The sequence below is a fragment of the Tauraco erythrolophus genome, chromosome 9 (assembly GCF_009769465.1).
Source record: "Tauraco erythrolophus isolate bTauEry1 chromosome 9, bTauEry1.pri, whole genome shotgun sequence".
In the NCBI taxonomy this organism is placed as follows: Eukaryota; Metazoa; Chordata; class Aves; order Musophagiformes; family Musophagidae; genus Tauraco; species Tauraco erythrolophus.
Window position 1 is genome coordinate 5,829,233 of NC_141473.1, and position 17,642 is coordinate 5,846,874.

Consider the following 17,642-nt stretch of genomic DNA (forward strand, 5'->3'; position numbering starts at 1 on the left):
ATGCATTGTTATTTGCTTTTTGCTGAGGCTTGCTTTGGCAAAATAAAGTTCAGAATTAGTTTGACTTAACTATACTCTGGTCCTTGATTTCCAAAGAATTATTTTCAGGATTCACGTTCCGTATGAAAAGGGAACTGACACCAACTAAGTACATGCCTTGGATGGTGCGTCACTGATGTCTGGCAGGAGTTAAATGTAGGTATTACAACCAAGCCTAAACTTGCATTGCTGGCAGATGTGCTTGTAGTTGTTGACTGGCTCTTTACATGGACAAGCTTTGGCTTGACGTCTTCACTCAAGCGCTTGCGGCGCGGGACATGATGAGACAAGGGCTGGAAGCATGAAGGAATCCACGCTGATGCTTGCCCTCAGGTGTTTGGTTAGGTTGAGGGGGAAGAAGATTTTATTTAAAGTACTGATAAGCCCGAGTGTGGACTTTCCATCTGGCGCTAGGCTTTTGGCAAGGCGTGTGCATCTGAGAAGAAATTACGCAAATTGTTTAGAGCTGGAGGCTGTGCGGTTCGCTCCCGAAAACAAAGACCGCAGTGTGATGGTTCAGCTAAGGGAAAATGAAAGCTTATGTTTTTTTTTTTTCCTCTCCCTTTTCTTAATAAGGTAAAAATATTCCAACCCCTTAGTTTTATAGCGTTAAAGCTTCTGATTTCATTGGAGTAGTCTGGCTAAATTACATTTTATGGACAAATACTGGTGTCATTACTTCATCTGCTGGGTGAACAGTGAATTTGTCATGTTTGGAATGCTTCCTGTGGAGTCTGCTGGGGGAGGACTGGTCTCCCTGTCCCACTTTCTGTCATTACAGCCCCAAGGCAGGTATTTCTCTTTTCTTGTGATGAATGATGAACAGGATATTGTTTCAGCTCTGTTATTATCATTTTTAATCATGCCTTCTAATTGGTGCAGTATCCTACTCGCGGAAATGCAAGTAGGAATTTGCAGGAGTTGTCTGAAGATGCTAACAAGACTGTTGCCTTGTTAAATGTGCAATTGGCATGTGTCGAAAGCCATGTCTGTGCCTAATCAGAGGGGCTTTTTGACCTGGGTCAATCTTTCCTCAACTATTTTGTTACTGGAAAAATTGGCAGTGTATTTGGCAGTAAATTGGTAAAGTTACGTCCTCTTAAACAAAAACAAAAAAACAAAAAAACAAAACTTGAATTATCACAAATAATAGACCACACGTGGAATACTGTCTTCAGTTTTGGGTCCCTCACTAAAAGAAAGACATTGAGGTGCTGGAGCATGTCCAGAGAAGAGCAACGAAGCTGGTAAAGGGTCTGGAGCACAAGTCTTATGAGGAGTGACTGAGGGAACTGGGATTGTTTAGCCTGGAGAAAAAGGAGGCTCAGGGGAGACTTCATTGCTCTCTACAACTACCTGAAAGGAGGTTGTAGCGAGGTTGGTGTTGATCTCTTCTCCCAGGTAGCTAGCGACAGGACAAGAGGAAACGGCCTCAAGTTGCACCAAGGGAGGTTTAGATTAGAGATTAGGAAAAATTTCTTTACTGAAAGAGTGCTCAAGCATTGGAACACATTGCCCAGGGAAGTGGTGGAGTCATCATGCCTGGAAGTATTCTAAAAAATGTGTAGATGTAGGACTTCAGGACATGGTTCAGTGGGCAGGGTGGTATTGGGTTGACGGTTGGACTTGATGATCTTAGAAATACTTTCCAACCTTAATGATTCTATGATTCTATTGTATGAAATATAGAAAAATCGTAAATGAGCTGCGATAGACTGGAGGATCAGACCATATTAAAGGCAAACACAAGGTTATTAATTGTAGCTGCCTTATTAATGAATATCTTGCCACCTGCATTTCTTCATGTTGTCCCCGAGCATGAGAGGAAAGGCAGAAGTGCGACAGTCCCATGGCTGCAATGGGATAGCTGCCCGTGGTGGGTGAGATGAATCTGAACTCAGACCGCCATGCTAGTGTTTTTTGGGATTAAACTAGGATCAAAGGAGATATAGCAGAAGTGAAAGCGGACGGAGATGGCACTCAGCAGTAGGCTTCAGGGGTTGTGCCTGACTGTAACGAGCCCAGGCTGGGGTTGATGGCTCTGGGAAGATACAAGAGTGAAAGGATGTGAGTGGTCTTCCCAGAGGTTTGCAGTGCAGGAGAGAAAAAGCCTTGAGGGATGGGTACCAGGGGTGAGACATCTGGCAGTACAAAAGTGTGGACAAATCAGTAAAATTGCGAAGTTCTGTGGCTATTAGAGAAAAGGTTCCACTTACAACCTTTATGTTGGTTTCTTCTCTGCTTAGTGCTCTGCAAACCCACTGTGTGACTGGAAATTCAGAGGTGACTCTGTTTCACAGATTTTCAGGATTTTAAGTCATTAGGTCATCTTTGGATTACTACTGTTCCTGTGGTGCAGCTTCAACAGCAGCTGCTTCATTTAAACGTAAAAAATAAAGTGAAATCTAATTTAATTCTAATTTAAAAGCCACAATAAAATCCTAGTTTGTTACACACTTTTGAGTATTGAACTGCTCCGTAAATATAAAATACTGTTTTTTCAGGTTGCTCTTTAAAAGGTTGCATGAAGATGCTGAAATTTTTGACTGTTGATGAAAGAAAAACACTGCTACTGTCAGAGCTTGAGCTGAGTGAAGAACTCAACGCGACAGTGTAGCAGTTGGAATAAAGTTAGCTTTTAACCGTTTTTATCATTTCTACAACACGCTTTTGAAAGTCTGAAATATATGTATTCTTAGAGAATTTTAATCGCTGCACAAATTAGGTGATCAAAATGGTTGCTTTGAAGTTGTATTCCGCCTTTAGGAGTGACTATTGTTGGTTGGTGTTTATGTCTGCAGCATTGTTTCTGCTCTTGGATTGCATTATATACGTTACCGAGCAACACGATTCCATTTCGGCGATTGGTTTCAAATATACGTTTCCTTGGATATCTGTGCTATTGCACTGTCTATAGTGTTTGTGAATCCCACCTCTGTCTATACTTGAACGAATATTCCATCGAGTGACTTTTTTTCCCCTGCCTGTTCTTCGGTGAAATTTGCTCAGTTCTGTCAACCATTGCTCAGCCAGAGGCTGGGGATGGTGTTCCCAGGTCTTGGCTTTGTGGGAAGCCAGCCATTCGGATGTGTATGTGGAAAGACGAGCAAATGTGGGTGCAGAAGAGAGGTCAAGAACTGTAGAAAAGAACAGAGGAAAAACTTTCTTGTTTTGGAGCACAAAGTTTTGTGTCCAAGCGTGGCCAGCCTGCCTGCTTGCTATGGAAGCTGTCGCATCTTGCAAACTTTACCTGGATTTACCTGAATTACCTGAAATATAATGACAAATGTGTATAATAGAGGTCTTTCCAAGAGCAGTCTTTGACATCTGGTCCAACGTTTAGAACAGGTTATGGATTCTATATTGCAGAAATGAGTGTGATCCTGATGGAGGGACATTTCCCCTCCTGGCATGGGACCACATGATGGCAAACTTCATCACGAGGCGAGGCAAGCCCTAAGGCTGAGTGAGGTCCAACATAGTCATGTCTTGAGGGTGAACCAGGAGGGTCCAGCACAGAGCTTTGAAACTGTGGGAGCTGGAGCTTCTCTCCTGCCCTGAGAGCCTGTGCACAGGTATGGTCAGTCAGCCGTGTCGGGCAGGGGAGGCAAAATACCACGATCCTTCCGATAATTTCACACCTGCGTTCCTCAATAGAGCAAGTGTGCTGCGTAGGGAAAGGGGGGAGAAGTGTAGAAATATAAGAGGACTTTTAAAGGTTTACATAATCTTTTCCATTTTACTTTAAAGGCAGAGCTGTTTTCAGGAAAGGAAATTTGGAGGATGAAAAATTTGCCGTCAGGTCACAATAACAACAGCAATAATAACTCCCACTGTGTGCTTTATGGCATCGCTGGGTGCACTGGTGAGTTAAACCCACCGCAGCTGGTGGAGGACATCGTCCCTGCGGGACAGATGCTTTTTGCCAGGCATATGGTAAACCTTTGGCAGAGCCTTTGGGAGAGCCTGGTCCAACAACACTGGACCCCGGTGTTGTCTCTGGGTATTATAAAGCAGCGGAGCGCTGGGAGCCGCGCACGGTATGGAGGATGATGTCCATGTTTAATAATTACTGCAGTCACTGGAAGCGGCCAGAAAAAGAAAATTTTACTGCTTGTCTGTGAGAAGTCACAAGTTCTTCTTCAAAGTCTCTTGTAGCCTTTTTCTTTGAGGGTACACTGAAAACAATTTCAGTGGAAGTTTCAGCTTCTCATTGTTCTGTTTCCCGTGTTTTTTTCACACCAAAATAAGGCCTCTCCCTGCTTTGTTAAGACACGTATGAAGCTTTTGCTTACACGTGCACCGTGTGACGGATACTGCAAGTGAGCTCCAAGGTTAGTGTTGTACAACTCTTGCTGCTATGACTTTTTCGGCTCCATGGGGCTGATGAAACCCACACTGTGCCAGCTTGACAACAGGGCTTTGCTTTGAGGACAAAGGATAGCTTTTAACTAGTTCTGATTATCATTTTTGTGTTTAGTTTTGTTTTGTTTTGGTTTTGTTTTTCCTCCCCCCGTACTGTTTTCACTGACATCAAGGCTTTCTATCAAGCCACATGAGTCAGTCTTGGTTTCTTTTCCCCGGCTTGCTGCCGTATGAGAAGGAGGTGTGCAGGTGAATTTATGCTGTAAAGGTGTTACACGAAGGTGGATTTTAGCTGAAATGCACGTAGGACAGCGAGCTGCAGTGATGCTGTAGAGCTATCCAAAGAGACAGATGGGATGGCATCGGTGGGAGCTTTGCCTGCTGGAAAAACAATGCCATTATTTCACATCGGAGGTGAAGGTGTTGAAGCCAAAGGCAGAGTTTGAATACACCTGATTAGTTTCTGTAAAGATTTTTAAAAGGTGCTGCCTTTTACTCGACTGGCCTTGGTAGGCTGGAGGGCCTGGGTGGCACAAGGGAGTTGGGTGGGGTGGCAAAGGCTTTGCTATGGGTAGTAAATGGGTCTACTTCTGGTGTCTGTGACAAAAGTTTTAATCTTTAGAACTAAAATTCTTTAATAGTCAGTGTTAAAATGTTTAATTTTATGAGGAAGTATTCAGTGACAGCAGGGAATATATGGAGTCGGGTTCCCTGCTGTCTCGCTTTGTGCTGACTGCTGATAATGAACCACAGACCAAAGCAGAGATGGACATTTGGGCCCAGTCCTGAGCAATGATGAAGCGTGTGACACAGCAGCAGAAAGAAATACCTCGAATTTACATAAAAGTCTTGTAAATTTGAGGACAGAGGGAGTTGAAAAAGTGGTTATGGAGGTTAGCCCGCCTCGCTCCTGTCTGCGTGAGCAGATGCGTTGCCGGTTTCTGTTGTGGGGGCCAGGAGCTCCAGCGATGCCCCTTTGAGCTCTTGGCCACGGAGATGACTTCTTCAAGTAGCGTTGGGCCAGTAGGAAATGCTGTACATGGAGACTCCTGCTGTACAGGAACATTGAATACTGTGAACGTTTGTTGGCTAATATCTACTGATAAAAGATGCCAAAATTTGTAAGGCGTGATTTCATCAGCACTGACTGGTAATGCTGGTCTGATCCGTGAGCTGTTCTGCTAGTCTGCCTGAAAGGCTCCTGTTCTTTATCAAGTGTTCTCGCCAGGGATGGTCTTTATCTCTTAGTGTTTAATGACAGTGATCTGTTGTTCCTTGTAGCCTTAAAACATGTGATTTTGCAGAATTTGGCAAGAGGGCATTGTCCCTAACTTGCTGTGGATGCTGCCTTGGCGGGTATAAATTACCTAGGAAGGGATGATGTGAGGGGCGCGTGTGTATGTACATATAAATGGAACATGACAGTTCAGCAGCTCTTCTGAATTGGCTATAAACAACGTGCAGTGCTTCATGTTATGCAGAAAGGAAACCAAACTGACGTGCAGCTGGTAGAAGCTGCTCAGCTCCTGGCTCACGTATATGTAGTGTATGACATTAATTAGTAGAGGCGTTTTGCCTACACCTGCTCAGTGGTTTCTGATCTTTTGAAAGAGCAGCCAGCACTCAACCTTACTCCTCCACGCCATGGAGCTAATAGCAGAGTCAGCGGTGTTTTCCTTCCAGCGTTTCATAGAGCGCGGGGCCCCATAAGCAATTGCTTATTGCAGGAGAAAGGAAGCCATGGTTTGGCTTGGCCTGTGTGTGGAAAGCTTCCTTGAAGGAGGAAATTCCTGTGGGGACTCTGACATCTGTTTGGTTAGACCCTTCCTACGCCATTCCACCTAGGGGTATGGAGAGCAAGGGCAGTTTCGAATCGGGTCCTTTGTATGAGCTTGGATAATGCTGGATTTATAGAGAAATCTGAGTTGCAGTTCCTCATGCCTTGGCTGGTCCTGGAACTCTCCTCAAAAGAGGTCTTTGGTTCAGAGAGCAATAGTTAATCCAGCCTCTGAGTGCTCGTGAACCGAAGCCAGGTTTGCAGCTCGTGTAGGTGAGATCTTTCAGAAGGACAGTGATCCTTGTGCCTCTCCTTGCAAACTGGTTCCTTTGCTGTCAGCTAAGACAGGATAGAAATCTGAAAGGTCCCCACTCACTGGAAGGTGAGGGGTTGATAAACGTTTGATCTTTCTTTTAATGATTTAGCCCAAATAGGTAGTGATCAGGGACCGATCCTGTGGTTGTCCCGGTCACTTTAGTAAGTGCCCTCACCCAGTGGCGGGTATCCACACCACCAAAAAAACATCATCAGAGCCAGCAATAATAGCACATATGTACATCGTCTCGACCAAGATGCCAAAAATTGAATGTAGAGACAGAGCGGCTTGCACAGGTCACCCGAGAAGTTACCGTATAACTGCATGTTCTGTTGGAGTGGTTTTGGTGATCCCATGGGTATGGTTTGAAAGAGGGCACGAGGAGGGGCCTCTGGTTGTCCCAGAAATGGTGACGCCACTGGCTTCTCACTCCATGAGGCTTGTCCATGGGTCAGGAGAGATGTGTCAGGTAGATATGCAGCTGTCTGTAAAGTGTCTGCCAAGACAACCCCTGGACATGACGTGTTGTTGGATAGGAGAGGACACACTCAATAAATGCGTACCGGCTGAAGGTGAAACACATGGGAGAAATGTTTCAGTCTAAGCATATGATGCAAAGGCTGTGATTGAGTTTTTTGTGGTTGGTGTTGGTTGTTTTGGGTTGGGTTTGTTTGTGGTGTGTTTTTTTTTGTTTTGTTTTGTTTTTTCTGTTTTTTTTGTTTGTTTGTTTTTTGGGGTTTTTTTTTTGAGGCTGAAGAGTCAATCTTGCAAGTTTGAGATGCTAAGCCAAAGCCAAGGCAAGAGGCTGTGATTACAGTCTGGCCTAAAACACTGTAGGATGCTTTTGAGACCCATAATTTACAGAATAATTAGCATTTTCCAAAGCAACAGATGTTGCATGATCTGAAGAAAGGTGGTTGGGAATGGACAGTGTTTTCACCAAGCAGAGTCCGGGCTGCTGCTGAAAGCTTCCTGAGCTCGGAGTCAGGCAGAATAAGCAGCTGGAGCTGAATGGGCTGTGCCGGCCGGGGTGAGTGAAGAGGGCATGGTGGGTCTCTGTCTTCAATTAAGCAGAGAGACAGCTGGAACTGCTTCATTACTGGTGCTGCGCTGAGAGGCATCCTTCAAGGGAACCCTCTGTACCTTCTCCGTGGCAGCCGTCAGGACAACTCCTCAGGTGTCAGTAACGTTTCAAAACTGATATTAAGGATGCTGGTAAATATGTCTGATTAAAAATTGTGGAAAAGAATCAGATCACTTTTTTCTTTCCTCCTCTCCCCCCCACCCCTTATTTGAGGATCCCTCCCTTGTCCCCAGGACTCGTGTTTGGTCTTGCATTCGCTATTCAGCTTTTTTTTTCCTAGCCTGCACTTGAATCACACATTTGCAAGAAGAGGAAACGAGCACATTGAAAAGGAGAAAATAAGAGTAGTTTTCATTTTCTTTTTTTTTTAAATGAATCAAGTGCCCTATCCAAAGCCCATTGAATTCCATGTGAGTTTTTTCCCCTGACTTCAATGAGCTTTGGTTCTGGCTTTTAGCTCCCATGAAAGGTCCTGAACTGTCTGTGCTAGGGTGACAAGGAGGCTTGGAGAGACAATTCCCAGAGCTCTTCTCAGCCCCTGGCACAGCCAGGTTGCTAAGGAGACTTGGCCTGGGGATGGGCCCTGGAGCTCACCCCTTCCGCGGTTATTGTCCCCTCTCCCTGCCAAGGCGCTCCGGGAGCGGCAGAGCTGCTCTTTCACTCACAATGCGCTCTACTTCAGCCTCTGGCAACAGCAAATCCTGCCCTACATCTTCCCTCCGCTTGGCGAGCAGCCTCTCTTCCCGCAGTTTTTCCATCCCTGCACCCCCTGCGCTAGGACCGGCGTGGTGGGATCGCATCTTCTGGGCTCTGTTGGCTGTGAAACTTGGGGTTTGGCCCCTATTGCCCACCTCCATACCCTAGTGTCTTCATCTTGTACGTTTGCATCGTGTCTTTCCTGTCCCTCTCCTCTCCAGTTTCCCTTGGTGTTGACTGCAGCTGGTTAGCAAAAAAAAAAAATTGGAGGACATAAAGCCAAGGGTGAGAGAGAGATGAAGCCCTTCTGTAGGAACCACCTGTCCAGGGTCTTAAACTTCTTAAAGAGCCTTAGTAAGCGTGTGGGCTCCAGTAGTCATTTCCAGGATAGTCCTTCCAGTCACTTCTCCCTCTGTCATCTGTGGCAGGATGGCCTCCCATCCATCTCCAGGTGTCCTGCAGGGCTGGGACCTTCCTGGGCAACTCCTTCCATTGTGCCGGTTTTTAGGAAACTTGGAATTTTCCAACTTTCCTGGATTCTTTGCAGTTTTCTCACTTGGAGGAAGGTATTTTGAAGTTTTCACATTAACAGGCTGAATGACAGTTTCTTCTAAGCCATTGGGCAGGTCTCTTCGTCGGTTGTCTTCTCAGATAGCGAGTCTGTTTGTCTATAGATAAGCAAAATTGCTCAAGCAATCCTGAGCAGAAATGCTCAAGCCTCAGGCATTTTTATTATGGTGGTGTAAAATTTCGATGCTTGTAGCCTTCAATGCGATGTGAGCAATCATTTTCACTCTGCCTTTTGTAGATAATTGACTCCTCAAATGGGGATGATGTTGGTTCTGTTTCTAAACTGCAAGTTGGGGAAATCAAGCTGGTCTCTTGAGGTGGGATCCATCATTAAGCGTGCTTTCTCTTTAAAATGTATTATAAAGTTAGACTTTGGGAAGAACTAGAATAAAAATGAAATTAACATGTGGAGACTTACACATAGTTGTCAATTTGGCTCAATTACTTTCAGATCAAAATACAGAAAACATTTTTCAATTTAAAAAATTTTTAACCATCCGTTGCATTAGCTTTTAAACATCTATTACGTTTCAGTTGAACCAGGAAGATTTGTTTGAGAAAGCAGGGCTTATCCATGAAAAACTTTGTGGATCTATAGGTAGTTCACTAAGCAACTAATATGTATGGTAATAAAATTAGTATCTACTACTTTTTATGATCTTTATGATGTACTGTTTAGTACACTTGAAGACAGCTAATCTATGGGGTGTTATAACATATGCTACTGACTTGTTTTTGAAACGTTGTGTTTGCAGTGAGAGTGGAACACTGAAATTTCAGCGATCAGGTAGCAAAGGTTTATTTCTTGAGATTCTGATTCGATTCAATATTAATGAGCAAGGAAAATACTGAAATCAGTAGGGCTACAGAGCTATGAGACTGATTACCATCAGTAATGGTATGAAAATATTGTTTGTCTGAGTTAAATAACTAGAGAGGTATATAATCACTATAGTTTAGCGATGATGCTGGTTCTAGTTATAAGATTGTATAAGGCTAATGTTTGTTTTTTTTTGGAAAGGCAACTTTGATTCTTTTGCTAGTCTTTAGTAAAAAAGAACACACCATTTCCATCTAATATTAGTGTAGCCAGTTGTTGGAGTGATGATATCTGCTTACAAATGTACGGCTTGTGTTTTAAATGCTAAATAGTGATGTCAGATTTATGAATATGGTTTTGACAGTACCTGTGCTTAAGCACATGCTTAGATGTGTGTGGTTTGCAGAGAAATAGGGAAGACAGGATAACATCCTGAAATCACTATTCCCAAGAAATGATACTGTACAGAATTATACCTTGTCATTTGCAATTAGTGCAAGTTTCTCCATAGTTATACTGTATTTCTTGTGGTCCTTGGACTCCGGGATTGTCATGAAGTCCATTTGTGTCGTGATGGTTATGCTCTTCTGTGAATGCCTGTATGGGCACAGGAGTACTGCCTTCTGCTGAAGTGGAGGAGTTGATGAACACTAATCACTGCTGCATGTGTCGCAGGGCAGCTAAGTTTGTTTTTAACATGTTTACCCTTAGAGAAGAAATTTCACAAATGTCTTACTATACATATGCATACACTTTATTTTTTTTTTTTTAAAGGAATTTGAGACGAAGAATGTAAAAACTTTGCTTTTACTTCTTTGCTTTGCCTCCTCTTTTTTGGTAGAGGAAATGTTTGACAGTCATCAATAAAAGATTAAATCGTTGATGGCTATCGGGATAAACTAAACACGTTTCATGTGTTGATGCTGGCATAGTAGGAACTTTTCCAAGATGTTTCAGGCCTCGTTCTCTGGTTTGTTTAAGGGCAGAGAATAAGGTCACAAAGGAAATCAAACCCTGATGTGGAGAAATGAAACATGAGGCCTACTGACTTCTAAAAAACATTTTAAATAACATTCTCTAAGGTTTCATTTTATACTGAAGGCAGCTGTAATAAGTTTTGGAAGATGGTGTAAGGTTTCTATTAAAGAGAGGTTTTTGCTTGCTGTTTTTGTACCCAAATGAAGGAGCGACAGAGATGGAATTAGAGCTTATTTAGTATAAGGTGAGAAACTAAAAGTTCTCTCCAGAACTGTAAAATAGTAATTTGTATGTTCTATGCTAATTTACAAATTTAAAAAATATTAAGCTGTTCCTAGATCTTCGAAAATGACACACGTAGCCATGGAATAATTTAACAACTGCAACACGAATGCACTTTTGCCACAAGTAAAATAAGACTGCTGCTTTGTAGTATGCTGCCAGCGTAGCCTCTGTGAATAAATTCCCAGTAGATGTTTGCCGCGTGCCAAATATATTGGACTGTATAAAAGATCCCATTGTTCCATGGGCATCGTTATTTGCTATTACACTCGCAATGTTTGCTTGTGAAACAGTTTATTGGAAACGAGTATGTTTTAAGAAGGAACGCTTGATTTGAAGTTCAGTTGATTTGGCTCGTAATGTCAAAGCTTTTGCAGTGTACAGCCTCTAAAAATAAATATTTAGGTCCACTGTTTTTTACTTATCTTCGAAAGAATTCCTGGAGCAGGGGAGAAGGGGCTGGGCAATTGGCGTTTCACTTCTAATTCATAGGTTGAATGTATATTTAGGTCAGTATTAACTTTACTTTCTCATAAAAAGAAACAGACAGGATAAGTTTGCGTGAAGAAGGTAGTGAATTCCCAGCTCAGCTGATGAAACTGCAGCTCCCAGAAGGTTTTCTGGAGACAGTGGCAGTGTCCGTCCCACTCACTGGCAATAATGAAACCAGGGCTGTCATTTTGAGGACTTTTTCATTCAAACATTGCATAAGAGAAGGTTTTATGCTTTGCCCACCTGCGTTTTCCAGCACAAAAAGGCTGTCGGTGGCACTGGAGGCTGGGGACCTGGCTCGTGCCCTGCCCACCACCCAGAAGATTTTAGCAGCTTTTAGATCAGGTTTAGTGAGGGTGATGGAAAGCTGCCTTGCTGTCATAGCTGAGGGTGAGGCTGCTATCGATGCTTTCCCCAAAGACTTATATATATATATATATATATATATATATATATATATCCCATCCACAAAATTGCACTGGGAACACTGGCTGCATTGGCTCTCTGGGTACCCAGATGATACAGGACGTGCTTGGTATATTCGGTGGTGTCAGCTTGACCAACAACATTTGATAAATGCTTAAGCAAGTCCATAGATGAAAAGCTCTATTGGCTCACGTCAAGTACACTGCAGTTTTCCAGAGAACTCCTTGTTTCCCTGTGTCCTGCTCAGAATAAGAAGGAACTGATGTTTCTGCTGCTGTGTCTGGGTGAAGTAAGAGCAGCTATCATGGTAGTACTGGTCAGAGTGTTTTGAAAAGTCCAGCTGTTTGGTATGTGCATCCCGCACAAGGAGTTTCAGTGCTGAGGCTTCTGCTGCTAGTTTAGAGAAATACTGTTTGGTTTATTGTAATACATTAATCAGTTGTGGTTTTGTTTTGTTTTGGGTTTTTTTTTTTGGTTTAGTGTTTTTTTTTTTTTAAAAAAAGCAAACACCTCAATCAATAATCTTTCTTCCTAATTTATGGAGGTTTGATCCAATTAGAATATTATGAATCTCAGAGGTACTTATTACAATAGTTAAAAAAAAAAAAAAGATGATGTTTTACTTATTTCTTGCTGAGTTGAGCTATGAAAAATGCTTAAAGTTTTTAAGCACTGTTTCTCCCCTCCCCCCAAATAGCTATTCTTTATATTACAAGTGTAGTGCTCAAGTCATCTCCTTTGAACTGTAGTTTTTGTTCTACGTTTTGGCTGCAGTGTTATTTCGGAGGAGTCAGCCAACAAGCTTACAGGGCTTTTTGGCTCGAGTTCACTTACAGTTTTCTTGGCAGCTCTGCTTATTTATGCATCTTTATTTCTCTCTCTCTCTCCTCCTCGCTCCCCCTCCCCACCCGAACAGAGCGATCACCGCACAGACCCATCCTCCAAGCTGGCCTTCCAGCAAATGCCTCTGCAGTCGTCGGAGGTGACGTGGAGTTTGTCTGCAAAGTCTACAGTGATGCTCAGCCTCATATTCAGTGGATAAAACATGTAGAGAAGAACGGCAGTAAATACGGACCAGATGGACTGCCGTATCTTCAGGTTTTAAAGGTGAGGCTTTACAGCTGCCGGCGATGGTGACGACTTTTTTAAAGTGTTGAATTTATTTGATGTAAATCCAAGAATTTTGAGATCTGAACTTCTTTTGAAAATGGAAGTGTTTATGTTACAAGTGAAAGAATGAGTTAGATAAACATTTGATAGTCTAAATGCTAATTGTGAAGTTTATAGACAGTTTTGCTCTTTTTTTACTTCTGTGAAGTCCTTTATCTCTGAATGTTTCAGGCATGACTTATTCAGAAAAGAATGAAAACCCTTTTAAAGAACATCATTGACATTTACGTTTCGGTACAGCGCGTCCAAAAGATACCCGGGAGAGTCTACTCCATTTCTTTCACCTTTCTTCAGCCTCTTTATCTCAAAGTAACGTGGCACCTACTGCCAAAAGCTTGTTGGCAGGGTTGGGTTTGTTGGATGCTGAGCCTTCAGAGACGACCATTTTTCGCTGGCGTGTCGGTGGTGTTGTTCCTGCTGGCAGGCATTTTGAGCAAGCCTGACCAAGGAAACTCCAAGGCTTTTCCGAGCTGGGTGGCATTGCCAAAACTCGGCGTGTTGGCAGGCAGGACAGCCAGCTCTATACCGTCGTGTTCCACACAGCCGATGTACCAGCCCAGGTGCTTTTTTCCCCCCTATGCTGCTGTTTTCTAACTTCTCCTGTGATGCTTTGGATTTTAAAAAACCACGAACAACAACAAAAAACCCCGAACAAACCCCAAACCCTCAAGGTTTTGACGCTGATACCTCTATGAATTGGAAGGCGTATTCTTATGACGTGTTGGTGGTGGGACCGTAGACAGATTGGTGTCCTTTTTGGGCAGCAGTGACATTGTTCTCCTGTGTTATTGGTCTATTCTAGCATTCGGGGATAAATAGTTCCAATGCTGAAGTGCTGACACTGTACAATGTGACAGAGGCGGACGCTGGAGAATATATTTGTAAGGTCTCAAATTATATAGGGGAGGCCAACCAGTCTGCCTGGCTCTCTGTTCTGCCAAGTATACAAGGTAAAACTGTTTTTTAAAGCAAGCTGGATGTAGAAGCTGGAAAAAATGGTGCTTTGGGAGACTGCAGGCAGCTTGTAGGATAACTCTTTGGCCTTGTGGTATATGTGTAATCCTCCTTTGGTGATGCAACTGGTATTACACCAGCAGCCATGGAAAAATTCCCACAATATTCTGTGTGTTCCATAAGCACTGTTTTCTGACGCTGATCTTTATTCTGTCTTGTGTTTGGTGTCTTTGTGTCTGTGTGTTTACGTCCAGTTTTGTTGTTAATGCTGCATACTTTGCAGTTCACATAGAGGATACTCACTGAATAATGTGATTATGACCTAATTAGTGTATATTTATATATACATACACACATATGTAATAAATACATATGAAATGTTCACATAAGTACTCAGTGAAGCATAAGTCAGGTCGGTTTAGTCACTTGTAACTTCCAACGTCACATCATATAGACCTTGACACTGATGCCCTGCTGTGCCCATCTTGGGACAGCTGGAAAGTTCCGGATCCAGATCTACCATCTAAATCCAAATAGATTCACTCTATTTGTGCAAGTTTGGATGATCACTGATACAGTGTTTGCTTTGGTGCATAATGACTTGTCAAGCCAGAGATTTAGCAAGGTGGGTTTTTTTTAAACTCGCTAAGATTTAGAGCAACATATTTTATTTCCATCTCCTGGTTTTTGAACCTTTGGGGTCTGTTTTTTCTCCACATCTCCAAGAGCTACAACTGATCTTTTTTGAACAAGACCTGAGCTACCTTCCTACTCTCTCCACTGTGCTTCTAAACAAGTCACCGAACGTTACCAGACTTCAGATTAAACTGAGATTTGGCAATGCTGCACAGTGTACAATACTTAACTGTAGTGCAGTGGATGATGCAAGGACTGTACGCTGCTTAAAACAGCTACTGAGTTGTGTCCTCAGAATTTACTATTTTTTTTAATCCTTTCAGAGTATATTTTTATAGTAAATTCTTTCCTCTGAAACAGGTAGCTACACGTAAAGGATACTGGATTCTGTCCTACTTTGTTTTCTCTTTGTTTTTCTTTCAACTTCCTTTCAATAAAAAAAGAAGAAGAAAAAAAAAGCTTTGTGGGTTAATTTTTCCATGTCATTTGATTGCATGCATGTTTAGGTGGTGAGTTTAGGTCTGGTGAAGGGTGTTGATTACTTTCTGAGGTGAGCTGGGACCTGTTGGTAAACGCCTTTCGGATGAGGGATTGTGGATGGGGAAGGAGCTTTGCATCTCTGCACCTCTGCCTCTACAAAGTGCAAAGCCCTGTGGCTCCATCTCCCTATCCACAAGAATTCTCTCGATGTCTAGCTTTTTCTCTTGCTTCCCTCTTCTGTTTTTTTTTAGGCTGCCGGTGTTAACACTACGGACAAAGAAATTGAGGTTCTCTATATACGGAATGTAACTTTTGAGGATGCTGGGGAGTATACATGCTTGGCGGGTAATTCTATTGGGATATCCTTTCACACTGCATGGTTGACAGTTCTGCCAGGTATACACTGCTCTCTTTCCGTGGTTTTTCCTCTTTTTTTTTTTTTTCCCCCCTTGTTGATTGCTGCAGAATTAGCACAGCTTCTGTCTCAGGACTTTTACAATGATTTTTTTTAAACACAGTTGTCTCAAGCCAGTGAATTGTCTTGTCACATATTTGCAACTCCAAAACCTAACAACAACAACAAAAAAAGGGGGGGGGGGGAATGTCTATTGTGCTCAATGGAAACATTTGTACATCTGTTAAACATTCATCAGAAATGCTAAGGAGCTGCGTTTCCTTAGCACTTCAGTGAGATAACTGAAAATCAGCATTAATCATTGTAAACTTTTTCAAGAGGAGGAAATTCAAAGCTTCTCATGCAACTTTGGAACTAATTTGGCCACAATTATGTACTGGCTCATCAAAATACCTGAGCTATTTAGTGTACTTAAATTCACTTTTACCTGTTATCCAGATCTTATGTGGAAATTCTAATTTTAATGCCAATGGATCATGTACAGAAGCAGTGCCTTCCATATCTTGGGAATCGGCTCCGTGCATCTTTAAACATTGCATGCTCTAAGAAAACAAGTAGTCATTTGCTTTTACTGCAAAGCATGTCTCGCTGTTCTGGGGTTGATGATGTTTCTGTCCTTAAAAGAAACAAACATCAATGTGCTTTATTGTCTGAAAATTGTTCTCAGCTGTTAGAAGATGTAACTGTAGTTGGTTTTGACACTGGTCAAATTTTCTCATTTATAACTGTTGGCAGCTGCCTTAGGAGTTCTTTTGAAAAAACATGAACCACCTGAGGTTTGCTGAGTCGTCTTGTGCTTACCGTTTATTAATTGTTAATCCCAAGTAGAAGGGACAAACCCTGCATGTGCATATTGCTGAGGTTCATATTACAGGAGTGAAATGTTCCCACTCTCTGCAGATAATTTCTTACCCTTTATTAAAATATATTGGGCAAGGCAACGTCATTACATGTCACTCTTAGGTGAACACCGAGCCTGCGTGGTCTGTCACCAAGCAGGCAAAGCAGTGCTTGTGTAGAGCTTGCTTCTGCTAGCAGTGTTTGCATCTGGCAAGTGCTTGAACAGCATTTTTTTTCTTAACCAATTTTCTTGAATGAAATATTTTTATAAGCCTAGAATGAGGCACAAGAAAATTTCAGCTTGAATGTGCATTGCTTGCGGAGTGACCGCCGATTGCTGTGGAATGCTGTTTATCCGGGGCTTGAATCCCAGATAAGGGATTAGGGACAGTGTTTGCACATATAACTGTCTTGAAGATAATTTCAACATGGTTTCAATCAGAGTAACAGCTATGTAGAACCACTCCCACTAAAATCTAATCTCATAGACTAGTAACCACTGATGAGGTTACTTGAAATATGCAGTCCTCACAAAAGAGGGCTCCTTAATTAACGTATTGCTAGCAACTCAGCTTTTGCTTGCATTACACTTTTTAATCCAACACTGGGCTCTTCAGAGGACCTCAGTGGAGTTAGGCACCCGGCATGAACTGCAGCAAGTTGAGCAGCTGGGCTGCCGGGTCCTTGAAACACTCTTGAAATCTCTAACCTGAATTTAGGAAACGTGGTGAGGGACGGATTCGTCCTGCCTTCCCTCTGTATTTTGAGGTCCCAGAGAAAATTTTGTATAAACAGGCTGTACAGACTCAAGCCCAAATGTCTTTTTGCAAATTTAGACGCTTTTCTTTTAGGCTAGCTAATTCAATATTTTCTCTTTAAATGTGTCTTTATGTGATTAAAAAGCGTTAAAGTGCTTTTGAATTTTGACTTGAGCAACAAAATGAACCTGAGTGTAGCTTGAACACTTCAGTGTTCTTTTTTCCCTTAAAAGTATGCTTTATTATCCAATATTTCAATGTATATGTATCTACCTATCTAGGCAGACACATGTATGTGCCTATATAAGTACACCTACATGCCTAAACTCACACTTAATGGCAAACTGAGAAGTCAAAGCAGTGATCTAGAAAGAGGAATTACTCTCAGATGGCAAGATGGCCTAAACACTTACAGTGTTCTGTATGTCACGCAGTCACTGCGAAAATTGCTGCTATTTTACCATTTCAAGTTGTTCCAAGCGCTGTACTGAACTATACTTGCACCCTGTGCTAACTCTGTGGTATGATTGTTCCCTCCTAAAAA

General features: G+C 42.4%; 1 protein-coding gene across 6 annotated transcripts in view; it reads left to right on the forward strand.

Moving 5' to 3' along the window:
• Positions 1-17,642, forward strand: part of FGFR2 (fibroblast growth factor receptor 2) — an 80,176-nt gene that overhangs the window by 37,583 nt on the left and 24,951 nt on the right. For 3 of the 6 annotated variants that reach the window (XM_086616673.1, XM_086616670.1, XM_086616671.1), the window contains 2 exons: positions 12,762-12,952; positions 15,337-15,481. In XM_086616673.1, coding sequence (XP_086472799.1) covers positions 12,762-12,952; positions 15,337-15,481 — 336 coding nt within the window. Of the gene's footprint in view, positions 1-12,761; positions 12,953-13,817; positions 13,966-15,336; positions 15,482-17,642 lie in introns of all 6 variants that reach the window. The other 3 variants (XM_086616668.1, XM_086616669.1, XM_086616672.1) reach the window with 2 other exon arrangements.